Source organism: Caretta caretta, chromosome 26 (genome assembly GCF_965140235.1).
Source record: "Caretta caretta isolate rCarCar2 chromosome 26, rCarCar1.hap1, whole genome shotgun sequence".
NCBI lineage: Eukaryota > Metazoa > Chordata > Testudines > Cheloniidae > Caretta > Caretta caretta.
In genome coordinates, this window is record NC_134231.1 from 1,356,142 (window position 1) to 1,369,480 (window position 13,339).

A 13,339-nucleotide genomic window follows, 5' to 3' on the forward strand; every position below is an offset into this window, starting at 1 on the left:
GCTCGTGCCGCCTCGCGGCTTCCCCTTCTCGTCCCTCCGCATCTCCCCGTAGCTTCCCCTGTCTCAACTGCCCCCACCCACCGGTGATGGAACCGGGGGTCAGGGCCCCCCATTTGTAAAAGGGGAGAGTCATGCCCCCCACGTTTTGATGGGGTATAGTTTTGGGGAGCAGGGTCACCCCTGACCCCTCCACCGGCGAGCCTTTGCAGCGGGTATCAGTTTGGGGGGGTACGGTACCACTGTCTCCTGCCCCCTCAGCTGTTAAAAAGTGGGGGGCCTGGCCCTCTGCCCCCCCATCTACAAGGGCTGCAGCCCCCCTGCACCCCCTCCCGCCGGCGGCAGCGCCCGCTGTTACCAAGCGCGCTGTGGGGTCCAGGTGCCTGGCCAACCGCCCCCTGCTTCTCCGGGGTCCGGGGAGCCCCCGCTGCGTCCCCCGGGGCCAGGCAGAGACCCCTGCCCTCGCGTCGCCTCCACCTCCGCCCAGGCAGCTGAGCCCACGGTGGAAGGGGGGGCTGGCTTGGCCCAGGCAGCCTGCGAGAGGGTGAGGCCGCAGCACCTCAGCAGAGCGTGCTGGCGGTGCCCTCGCCCCCCTCTCCCAGCGTGCAAGGGAGAGACAGGCCCACCTCTGCCGTCTCCTCTCCCCCCACAGTGCTCGGTCACGCCACAGCCCAAACTCTAACATTTGCCATCTGGCATATGGAAGAGACGGTCCGTCCACAGCGCTGATTTAAAGGTGTAATTGTAGCAGGGGCAGGCCGGCACACCCAACCCAGCTTTAATTTACGCGGCACAGGTAACAATTGCAGAGAATCGGGTTCCAGTGCAGATTAGCAACCTCAGTACCTAGCCAGGGTCCTCAGTGCGCCATGCCCCCAGATCTACACTCCACTGTTGCCTGCGCTCGCTGGATTAAAGCTCGTGCAGGTATACCTACCCCTGCCACAATTGTACCTTGGTTTGTGGTGTTAAGGTGACCAGATGTCCCGATTTTATAGGGACAGTCCTGGTTTTTGGATCTTTTTCTTATATAGGCGCCTATTAGCCCCCACCCCCTCTCCCGATTTTTCACACTTTCTGTCTGGTCACCCTATGTGGTGTAGATGTACTCTTAGCCAGGGTTCATGGGTATGTCGCCCTGCATATATTGTGTGAGATAGCTCCTTATTGGCATTTTGAAAACTTTGATGTTTCCCTTTCAATGTTTGTTTTATTACTGGTTTTAATGTCTCTAAAGGCAGGGTATTAGATTTCTTTTTGCATGATCAAATGTATAAAGAGAGCAGCTGTGGTTTCTTCATTTTGCTGGCCACAGAAGGTATGTCTGTACTAGAGCTAGAACGTGTGAATTCTACACGTTAAGCAGCATGCTGAAAACAGAAGTGCAGCCAAGGTGGTGCAAGGGGCTGGTTGCCCTGAATATGTACTTTTGGTCTCTGACTGGATCATACTTGGAGTGGCTAGTCCTGCTATGGCTACATTTCTCTTTCTAGTGCACTAGCTAGATCAGAGCTAGTCAGGTATGTCTCCTTTACCTGGAAGTTACACCTTCCAGCTCCAGTGTAGACAAACCCCGAGTAAGGCCTTGTGTATGCTAGGAGGGTTTTGCCTGTGTACTTATACTAGTATAGCTATACTGACAAAACCCTCTAGTGTGGATGCAATTATGACAGTCTAAAAGTGCTTAAATTAGTAGAATTTATGCTAGTTTGAGAGCATGCTCTGTTCAATTGCCCAGTCTTCAGCTACATGGTTCTCAAATTATTGTATTCTGCAGATCACCAGAAAAGGCTCCTTTCACCTCATTTAGAGAAATATTTAACATCAGTAAAAATAATCCAAGTCAAAATAGTAACATGAACTTCTGGATTTACCCAGCTCAAATAAGATATGTAGCTGTTTCCAGATTTTTTTTAAAAAAAAATTATTTTGTAATTAACATCCAATTGAGAATTACATAAGTAGAAGACGCCTCCAAAACAAAATCAAAAGGTTACAAACATTTCCTAGGCAAATTGAGAATCCATTAAAGTTCACAGTTGAGGTGCAAGAAGAGAAAATATTCCTCAATTTTCATTGCAATAGCCCAAAGAAAAAAATATAATGAAGTCAGGTCAAAAAACTACTCAAGTCTAGAGCAATTATTATGAGTAATCAAATTACTACCCTTTAAACTAAATTATTTAAACTACAGGAATTCCTAAGGGCTTATACATGCCTTCTAGGCACTAGCCTACATTAGGCAGAATGGAGTTCTCACTGGGAACTCCTACATTCCCTAAAGGAGGATGCAGCATACTCTCCCCAAATGCTTGCCAGCTCTGCTGGCCAGTGCTTGTGATGACATGATCCTGCCTCTTCCGAATCCTCATCTTGTGGGGTTTGCTCCTTAAGTGGTTTATGAGAGAACAGTTAATTGAACACCCTTTTGAGATGATTGTGGGAGCTCAAACCTCTAACACCAAGCTATTGTTTCAGGCTGTCTAGAGACAGACTCAGAGAGCACTATGTTGATTATATCTGTCGAGCTGTCTTTGCAACTAGGACTAGAAACATCCCACCCTCAAATGAAAGCTTGAATTCTGCAGAAAGTGAAGTAACTCTCACCGCCAAAAGCTTCAAACCCATCATTAGCAAATGGAAAAGTGCAATTTTCAAGCCCTATGTCTGGCATGAATTTAGACCACTAGATAGAGATCAGTAAATACATTTAATGGTTATGTACAGGAAAATGTACAAATACAACAAATTTAAGTTCAGTCTTTGCTTTACAGTACTATTACTTTTTTTTTTCTTAAAAAAAAACACAACAAAACACTCAATCTTTATGGTGGGACAGAAATAGTTAACCTGAATAATTAAAAAAACAACTCCAAATTAAAAGCTCGTTATATGTTGCACTGTCCATTCAGAGGTTCCATGCTGGAAGTACTTTGCCATCTGCTTTAAACTGACTGCTAAAATGATTTCCAGCCTTCTGGTGTTATTGGCTATACACTGTGCCAGACAGAAGAAGGGGGAAAACATATTGCTGTTAACAGAATCAAGAATAAAACAAAACATAGAAACATAAGCAAATTATTTAGCTGGGAATTTAGCCCTAATAAGTATGTCTGTTGTCCGTCAGAAGGCAGACTCAAGCCCACTTCCATCATAAGGTAGTTTTCACTTGTACCAGTCTAGCTTCAGACAGCAAACTATATTTGATGTTATAACTGGGCTTGAGTTTACCCTCCGACAGACCGACATATTTATTATGGCTGAATTCAAAAGATACATGGTGGTGAACTTGAAGCAGGATACAGTTCAGCACTAAAAATACAGCAACAGGTGACCAATATTGATGATCAGATTAATTTTGAAATAATTTAGTAAATATCTTCAGACAAATAGTCAAGAAACAGGCTAGATTATTACTTTAATGATAGGGGTGGAGACAACTCTCAGACTGACAGTGTTTGAGAGTATTGTGAACACAGCTTGCTCCACTCTCAAAGGCGGAAGTGTACCTTATCACTCCAGCAGTGTGCAGGAAACGCTGGAAGGGAGGGGGAGGAGCGGGGACAGGGCATACTTGGGGGAGAGGGTGGAAAGAGGGGGGGTTGGGTCTTGGGGGAAGGGGTGGAGTGGGGGCGGGGCCTGGGGCTGAGTGGGGAGCTTGGGGGTCCGTGAAAAATTTTAAATCAAAATGGGGGTCTTCGGGTTGCTAAAGTTTGAGAGCCGTTGCATTAGGTGCGTATCTGCATCTTTAGGCACCTACATACCTTTAAAAATCTGGCCCAACACCACTATTCTATAATATGGTAGAGGAGCTATTTACAGAGACTGCTAACTTTTCTAAATAATTTAGGGATGAAATTTATCTTTCTTAATCACAGTTGGTAAATTTAAAGAACATGGTTTTAGCCACACAAGGTATCAATGCATTGAATTTGATTGCTTATTTTGTTTCTTTCAAACTGTACTTTAAAATCAAGTTGGCAATGAAACGTTCAAATGTGCTTCAAAGTCACATTGCAACTATCAAATGCAGATTTTGACATGTAAATACTAAGCATATTCTAAATAAAAGAAAACTAGATACATGTTCTACTGCACTGACATGTGAAATTTACCTTACATTTTCTGACTGATCCATGTCTTCTAATCTAGATTATAAAACAGAGTGCTATGAGTACATACACATAGTCTCGTAGCTCTTCAGCATACAGTAAATTTATTGTGAAGATTACTTTTACCCAAGTAGTGTGGCTCTCTCTTTAACCAGAGGACACGCTCTCATTCTCCGCAGTGCTAAAATGGCCTTACATGCTTCTCTTTACCTTCCTATTTAGCCCTGTGGGTTTTTGTTGCCTTTTACACTGTTTCAGTTTTTATTGGAACATGTAGTCTTTGTTTGTATCTTAAGTGCTTTTTGCAGGTATTACTGAATTCAAACAATTTTCTTTAACTCCTTTTGCATTCTCAGAGAGTTTTATTTTCTGAAGTCCAGTATTTTGCTGTTATAATTCTTTCTACAGAAACTCATCAGAATTTACAACCTGATGGAATTATGGTTGATTCCATCTTGAGAGGACAGCAGTGTTAAGGCCAGCATGTCCCTGCAGCCCGCGCCACTTCTTCACAACATTATTTTTACAAGGTCCGGGTTATCTGTAGAAACACCTTCTAGTCTCCCATCTAATTTCTCCAAGAAATCTAGAGAACAACCAAGGATCATCTATTTTTATCTTATTCTTCAATCCAAATGGTCTGTGCTGTGTAACCAAAACTCTAATCAAGAATAAATAAATGTATCCTAACATTTGGGGAGACACAAAAATAGTTGGTATAAACAGGGGTTTGGCCCTGGAGTGCAGTAAAGTAAAAGTATCCCATCCAACTTTGAAAACCTCAAGGATATAATTGAGCTTCCATTTAGCAGGGTTGTATAGCATCTCCTTCTGTAAACAAGGTTTCCTGTACTGCAACCCCTCATCTTGCTTTGTTTTTATGCCCCTTCAGTAAACTTTCTTTATTATTAATTTCATCTCCCAACTGAATGTCTTGGTTTAACCAAGTCTCTATCATTCTGGTTATATCACACTTCCTGAAAACATTCAGTATGCTACTAGCATTTGTAGCAAGGACATTTATCCTTTACTTCTTTCACTCTTTTCTACTGGTTTCATTTTACCTTAAGAAAGTCGCCTTGGTGCCGGACCAACCTTTTGTGTATCTCTCACATCCACTGTTGAAAGAGTCAGCCTGGAAATTCCATCTATTATGCCCTACACACTTTAAAGAACAAGTACTTTCCAATATGCACCTGTGTGTCTACCTCCCTATACAAAGCCTTTCGCTGACAAAACAGGAGATGTACACACTTGACAAAATAAAACCACCTCAATGAGAGGCTGTGATATTATCTGATTAAAATAGGACCGTATAGATCATTGTTGTAACCACTGTTATATATTTGCAACAAATCTTGTACAAAGGTTGTCAAGTAAGGTGCCTATGGAAAGGTTATGATTATGCTATTTGTATGTATCATTTTTGTATGTGAAGTTATGAGTATTGGCTCTATCCCTATATTTCAAATGTTTGCCCACAAGGTATTTAGCCTGCACATCTTGAAGGAACTATTCAAGTAGAATGGCCCATTAAAGAACACTTAACTTACAATGGAAGACGCCTATCTACTCTTAATGGACTTTCCTGCTGTGACGAGGCAAAATCATGCATGGACATGTGACTTGTCCATGCGAGTTCAAACACCATCTTGTTACTGTAATTTTCCACAGTAAGAACAATGGGATTCCCTCACATGGCAGAAGATATAAAAGGCACTGGAAACATCTCCATTTTGTCTCTATCCTGCTCCAGTCTCTTTCTTGCTCAAGCCTCTTGGACTATGAACTTATACAAATGGAGGCATTCTAACCAAGGAATTGAGGACCTTCCAATGACTTGGAAGCACCCAGAGACTTGACTTAAGCCAGCACTGGTTCACTGCTACAAGCCTAAACCAAGAACTTTGCAATTAATGTATGTATTTGACTCATTTAACCGATTTTAACTCACTTTTCTTTCTTTCTGTAAATAAACCTTTAGGATTTTAGATACTAAAGGATTGGCAACAGCGTGATTGAGTAAGATCTGAGTTTATATTGACCTGGGTGTGTGGCTGGTCCTTTGGGATCAGAAGAACATTTTGTTTGATGAGCCTGGTTTTAAAGAACCACACATCTTTAAATCCAGCGTTTTTGGTGGTGATGCAAGGACTGGAATGCCTAAGGAAACTGCTTTCCGGATTTCTTGTTAGCCAGTGTGGTGAGACAGAAGTTTACTTTCATTGCTGGTTTGGTAGATCTTATGGAGGAATAAAAAACAGTTACTCACTTCTCGCAACTGTTGTTCTTTGAGATGTGTTGTTAATGTCCATTCCAATCAGGTGCGTGCGTGCGCACGTGCACGTTGGCCAAAAGATTTTTCCCCTAGCAGCATCCATCGGGGGTCGGCCTGGGCGCCTCCTGGAGTCGTGCCATCATGGTGCCCAATATAGAGCCTTGCCGACCCGCCACCCCTTCCGTTCCTTCTTGCTGGCTACTCCGACGGGGGTAGGAGAGTGGGTATTGGAATGGACATGAACAAACACATCTCGAAGAACAGTTATGAGAAGTGAGTGACCGTTTTTTCTTCTTTGAGTGCTTGTTCATGTCCATTCCAAATCAGGTGACTCCCAAGCCAAATTTAGGAGGTGGGGTCAGAGCTGTCCACTGATTGGAGTGCTGCTCTTCTGAAGGCCGCATCATCTCTGGCTGCCGGGTGATTGCACAATGTGCAGCAAAAGTGTGCATAGAAGACCATGTTGCCCCTCCGCAGATTTCCTGGGTGGGAACTTTAGCCAGGAATGCCATCAATGAAGCCTGTGCAAGCCTACAGAACACGTTGTAGAGCGGGTCTGAAGTCAGGGCCCTGAGCTCAGACACCCTCCTGGCCCAGGTTATTGCCACCAGGTACGCAACCTTGTAGGAGAGAGCAGAGAGCATGTTGCTAAAGCTCAAAGGGCCCCCCCCCCATGAGCCTAGAGAGGACCAAGTTGAGGTCCCAGGCAGGGACTGGTTGACAGACATGAGGGTACAACCTGTTGAGCCCCTTTAGCAATCGGCCAATCATAGGGTTAGCGAAAACCGAGTGGCCCTGTATGCCCGGGTGGAAGGACGAGATGGCAGCCAAGTGCACTCTTATAGAAGGCAACAAGAGACCTTCCTGCTCCAGATGTAGAAGGTAGTCTAGAATGTGCGGCACCAAGGCTAGCGTCGAGGGCAAGTCGCGCTGCGCTTTTCCAATCTGAAAATCTCTTCCACTTCGCAAGGTACGTGGCCCTCGTCGAGGGTTTCCTACTGCCAAGGAGGACCTGTCTGACCTGGTCTGAACAGGAAAATTCTGACAGATTCAACCATGGAGCTTCCATGCTGTAAGATGGAGCGACTGAAGGTTTGGGTGTTGGAAACGTCTGTGATCTTGTGTGAGAAGGTCCGGGGAGAGCGGCAAGGTAATCGGGGCTTCTACCGACATGTTTAGGAGGGAAGTGTACCAGCGCTGACGGGGCCAAGCCGGTGCTATCAGTATGACCTGAGCACGATCTCTGCGGATCTTGAGCAGGACCTTGTGAACGAGCGGTATCGGTGGGAAGGCGTACAGGAGAGCACCTCCCCAATGGAAGAGGAACGCATCCGTGGTGGAGCCTGTGCTGTGATTCTGGAAGGAGCAGAACTGCTGGCACTTCCTGTTGCGTCGCATGGCGAATCCATCAGGGGAAATCCCCACCTCTGGAAGATTGAATTTGCAACGTCCGGGCGAAGGGACCACTCGTGGCCGTGGAACGACCTGCTGAGGTGGTCTGCTAGCTCATTCTGAATCCCGGGGAGGTACAACGCCTGTAGGTGGATTGAATGTTCTACCCGGAAGTCCCAGAGCATAAGGGCTTCCTGGCACATGGGAGAGGAGCGTGCACCCCTGTTTGTTGATATAGAACATTGCAGTCGTATTGTCCGTCATGACTGATACACATTGTCCAATTAGGTAAGGGCGGAATGTTTGACACGCCAGGCACACCACTCTGAGCTCTTTGACATTGATGTGGAAATGCAGATCTGCTTGCAACCAGAGGCCTTGATTTCTGCGGTCCCCCAAATGAGCTTCCCAGCCCAAGTCCAATGTGTCCGTCGCCAACAACAGGGATGGCTGTGGGGCAGCAAAGGGAACCCCTGAGCACACCTGCTGGGCATCGATACACCACCAGAGCGAATCGAGGATAGGGCGAGGCAGGGTCACGATCCTGTCCAAGTTGTCCCGGGCTGGGTGATAAATTGATGCTAGCCAAGACTGGAGCGGCCGAAGCCTGAGTCTGGCATGTCATACCCCGTATGTACGGGCTGCCATGTGCCAGAGAAGCTTCAGGCAGTTTCTCGTAGTGGTGGGAAACTGCATGACTCCCCAAATCATGTTGTTGAGGGCTTGGAGCCTCACCTGTGGGAGGAATGCCCTGGCTTGGGTCAAGTCCAGTACTGCCCCTATGAACTCTATCCTCTGGATGGGAGACACAGTCGATTTTGCTTCGTTTAGGAGCAGACCCAGGTTCTCAAAGGTAGCTCTGATAAATATGACCTGAGTTTCCACTTGGATCCTGGAGCGGCCTTTGATCAGCCAGTCGAGGTACGGAAACACCTGTACCTGATGCCTCCGCAAGAACACGGCGACGACTGCTTTGCACTTGGTGAATACTTGAGGCGCTGCTGACAGGCCGAACGGGAGGACAGTAAATTGGTAGTGAGAAACCATTGACCACAAACCTGAGGAACTTCCTGTGGTTGAGAGATTGCAATGTGAAAATATGCGTCCTTCAAGTCGATGGAGGCCAAGGAGACCATGCGGAACTTGAGTTTCTTCACAAACTTGTTGAGCTCTTGCAGGTCCAGGATAGGCCTGAGGTTGCCTTTGGCTTTTGGTATTAGGAAATACTGGGAATAGAAACCCTCGCCCCTGTGCTCCAGAGGAACCTCCTCCACTGCCCCTAGTGACAGGAGCAACTGCACCGCCTGTATGAGAGGAAGATTGTGAGAAGGTCCCTGAAGAGGGACGGGGAAGGGGGGTGGAACTGCAGGAGGGCACAAAATTGGATGGAGTATCCCCTCTCTACTGTGCAAAGCACCCAGCGGTCCAAGGTGATACGGGACTATGCATGGTAGAAAGGGGATAGTCGGGAGGAAAAGGTAAGGCAGGTTAGATCCAGTTCATGATCTGGTGCACCGTCCTCGACCGCACCTTCAAAAGGCTGGTTTAGGGCCAGAGGGCGGTTTGGGCTGGCCAGAGCCCTGGCTCGAGGATGGGTGTTGCCTCCTCCTGCCACTCCTGTTCCTCCTCCGAGAACCGTCCTGTCGGTTCTGCTGCTGGAATCTCTGAGGAGGTTGCGGGCGGAAGTGTCTCTGCTGCGTGGAGGGGGTATGCAGGCCCAAGGACTTGAGGGTGTCAGAGTCTTTCAGGCTGTACAGCCTCTTATCTGAAAATTCAGATAAAAAAAAAAGGGCGTCACCCTCAAATGGAAGGTCCTGAACAGTTTGCTGGACCTCATAGAGTAACCCCAAAACTTGGAGCCAAGCACCCCTCCTCATAGCTACCCCTATCGCCACAACCCTAGTGGTGGCATCTGCAGTGTCTAATGTGGCCTCTAGGGAAGCACGGGAGACTAGCTTGCCTTCCTCCACCAAGGCTGTGAACTCAGTCCGGGAGTCCGAAGGGACAAGCGCCGTAAACTTTGCCATTGCCACACAGGTGTTATACGAATACCTGCTTACAATGGCCTGTAGGTTCGCGATACGGAGCTGCAAACCCCCTGTAGAGTAGACCTTTCTCCCCACAAGGTCTAGTCGCTTAGCATCCCGGTTTTTTGCAGAGGGTCCTTGGAAGCCCTGTCTCTCACGCTGGTTAGCTGCATCGACCACCAGCAAGTCAGGAGGTGGGTGAGAGTACAAATGCTCGAAGGCACGAAATAATGCCTGAAGGGCACGAAATAATGCCTCTCGTTGTGCTTGGCAGTGGGTGGCAAGGAAGCTGGCGTCTGCCACAGGGTCTTAGTGGCATCCACAATGGTCTTTATAAGTGGAAGGGCGATACGCGAGGGTCTGGAGGGTACTAGGATGTCCACCATGGGATCAGCCTCCTCTATCACCTCCTCGGCCTTAATGCCCAGACCCTGGGCGGTCCTACGCAGCAACTGCTGCAGCACCCTGTTGTCCTCTAAAGCAGGGGCTATGGCTGTCCCCGCCAATGCTTCGTCCGATGACGAAGAGGAGGAAACATTTACTAGAAGTGGAAACTCCCTGTCATCCACCCCTGAAGGGTCAAGAGACTCTCGGGGAAGCATTGGTGATAGTGGCGCCACCGAGAGTGCCAGGGCTGTAGACATCGGCGCACACATTGGCCCCGCCGTCAGTATGACGGGAGGGAGCTGTGTCTGCACGCTCACAGGAGCCAAGGGAAGTGGAGGGCCAGGTGCTGACATCGGCACCGGGGCTGCCGGTACTGGCATCGAGGTCAACGTCGACAACGGTGCCAGCATGTGAGACGTGTGTGAAGACGCTGCCAAGGGCGATGCCAAGGTCAGAGCCAAGCACGGTGCCATAGTCGACGACAGTGCCAGAGGCGGAGGCGTCGGGACTGCAGGTGCCAAAGGCAGGTGCACAGTGGATGGCGGAACGAAGGTGGCTGAGGACACGGAAGACATCGCAGAGCAGTGACCCTGGGTTCCTCCGTCCTTGGTGAAAGGCCCAAGGGGTCCATAAGGGCCACTGAGGTGGGTTCTGCCACTGTGGAGGCCATGTCTGGGGCTCTCTCCTGTCTCTCCCAGACCTCGATCTGCGACTTCTGCTCCTCCCAGAGCTATAGGAGTCAGACTCTGACTCCGAGGTCTGAGACTGAAGACCACAGAGGAGCCAATCCTCGGTGCCTCGAATGTCGAGAGCTCGGGGAGCGGGTAGGCTCTCTGTCCGAGTGAGTTGGCGCCAAGGGATATGGCGAGGGGGAGCACCTCGTCATCATAGCCGGCTTCCCCTTCCACTGCACTGGAGAATGGGGCAGGTCCGCCAGTGCTGAAGGTTCCTCCCTCCTGGTGGGCGAGAACGGCGCCGTAAGATGCAGGAGGTCCTGAGTAGCTTGATAAACTTCTGGCGTCGAAGGGAGCTGTAGTTGCTGTGTAGGCACCGGCGACCAAGGCAGGGCCGGACTCGACTGCCTCACTTGGGCAGGAGTCGACACGGCCCCGGCAGGAGATCCAGAGGAGTGGCCTGCCTGGGGGTCTCACGTCTCTTGGTTTAGCCAGAGAGGAGCAATTGTCCAGCTTCTTCTTTAGAGGCACCGGCAAGTGGGAACGGTGCCTACTATCAGACGGGCCACGTGAGGAGCCATGTTGCTGCCGAGCATCTTGGGAGGGGTCCTTTCTCGGCACCGAGCTCAACGACAGTGCCGGGGCGCTCCACGTCGAGGATGACGTATTAGGGGTCAGGTCCCCTGAGCCCAGGTCGGAGTGGGGGTGTAGAGCTGCCTCCACGAGGATCACCTTGAGCTGCTGTTCCCTTTCTTTAAGAGTTCTCTGACAGAACTCACCGCAGATCTTACAGTGATCTTTTTGATGGGTCTCCCCCAGGCACCATAAACACAACGAGTGCAAAACACTCTTCGGCTTGCGCTTCGCGCAGGCCACACAGTTTTTAAAACCCGGGGATCGCAGCATACCACGGTTCCAGGGAGGAGGGAACCCCAACAAGCTCTACACTAAGAACATTAACTAACTAACTGTATACAACCAGAGAAAGAATGAGCTTGCTGAGCAAGAGCTAAGGGAAGTTCCAGCCACCATCACTGGCAGTAAGAAGGAACTGCAGGGGTGGCGGGTCGCCAGAGCTCTATATTAGGCACCATGAGGGCGCAACTCCAGGGGGCGCCCGGGCCGACCCGACGGATGCTGCTAGGGAAAAAATCTTCCGGCCAACATGCACATGCGCGCGCACACCTGATTGGAATGGACATGAACAAGCACTTGAAGAACCACCTGTTTGGGGTGAGCCTGCCCTATTTCTCAGCAGTTTGTCCTGAATTTGGTATTCTCTGTTGTGACCCACAACGGCATAAAGCTCTTTGCGGCAAAGTGTCAGTGTAGTCACTACTGTTTGTTTTGTGAACAGAACTGGCTTCCACCAGTATCCCACAATGCCTGCCGTGACCGCTCTGCTCACTGTTTTGATCTCTGCTGCCCTGCAGGCATGCACCCCACCCCTTTCAAAGCACTCAGAAATATCTGACAGCTGAGCTTGCTGCTTCCTTTGGGGAAAAAAGAGCAAATCAAGAATGTGGAATGGTCCTGTTCTTCCCTGCACAAGGAACACAGTAGCAGGCAGACTGCTGCTGCAGGGAGCTGGAGAAGTGGGGGGAGGGAGAAAAGGAAGGAAATGCTGTGCTGCTTCGACATTCCTCAGCACCGAAAGCTCCCAGATTTGCTCAGGATGCCGCTTCCAGCAGCTGAGGAGATTGTGGGAGAACTCAGAGGGAATCACAGAACCACAGGCAGGCAGAGCGGGCTGCTTCTGGAGAGACTGCTGTGCTGTGCAGAGCCTGCGGCTGATGTGGGGAGGTCCCCCTCCCCCGCCTCAGAATAGGCGGGTCAGCCTGCTGTCTCCCTGACCCCAGGCACCCCAGTCTCCTCCCCTCCCTTCCCCCCTCCCCCACACACACTTCAGGGGTGAAAGCGCCTGACAATCTATTAGGATGCCCCTGGAACAATGGGACTGAGAAACCTGCAACACATAATGTTGCACCTGCCCCATGGGGCACCGCAAACCCTTCCCAAAGCACTCTGCAGCCAGTTGCATAGTGGGATAATTACCACAGTGCACTGCTCTCAGGTGATGCAAGAGCTGTTAGAGGGGATGCACTCTGCTGACACAAGGAGCTAATGTGGACATGCAACAGTGGTTTTAATTAAAGCGGTACAACTTTTGCCAGCAAAACTTTGCAGTGTAGACAAGGCCTTAGAAAGAGAGGAAGTTGGAAGTACAAGAAGATGGCTGCACGGAGGAGCTCTAAAGTCACTCTCTAGAGAAGGGTAAGTTGGCTAAGTACAAGGAGCAGTTCTATAAGGGCTTGCATCCATTGCCGCTCGTCAGTAACTGTAGACATCGGCAGTCGATTTAGTGGGTCTAGTGAAGACCCGCTAAAGTCGACTGCAGATCGCTCTCCCGTCAACTTCTGTACTCCACCGGATCGAGAAGAATAGGGGGAGTCGATGGGAGAGCATCTCCCA

General features: G+C 49.2%; 1 protein-coding gene across 5 annotated transcripts in view; it reads right to left on the reverse strand.

Moving 5' to 3' along the window:
• Positions 1 to 2,688: 2,688 nt before the first annotated feature.
• The window catches only part of LOC125626411 (disintegrin and metalloproteinase domain-containing protein 32-like), a 42,579-nt gene continuing 31,928 nt past the window's right edge, over positions 2,689 to 13,339 (reverse strand). For 2 of the 5 annotated variants that reach the window (XM_048829343.2, XM_048829340.2), the window contains 2 exons: positions 4,113 to 4,145; positions 2,689 to 2,994 (listed from right to left, as the gene is read on the reverse strand). In XM_048829343.2, coding sequence (XP_048685300.2) covers positions 2,988 to 2,994; positions 4,113 to 4,145 — 40 coding nt within the window. In that variant the 3' untranslated portion in view covers positions 2,689 to 2,987. The other 3 variants (XM_048829342.2, XM_048829339.2, XM_048829341.2) reach the window with 2 other exon arrangements.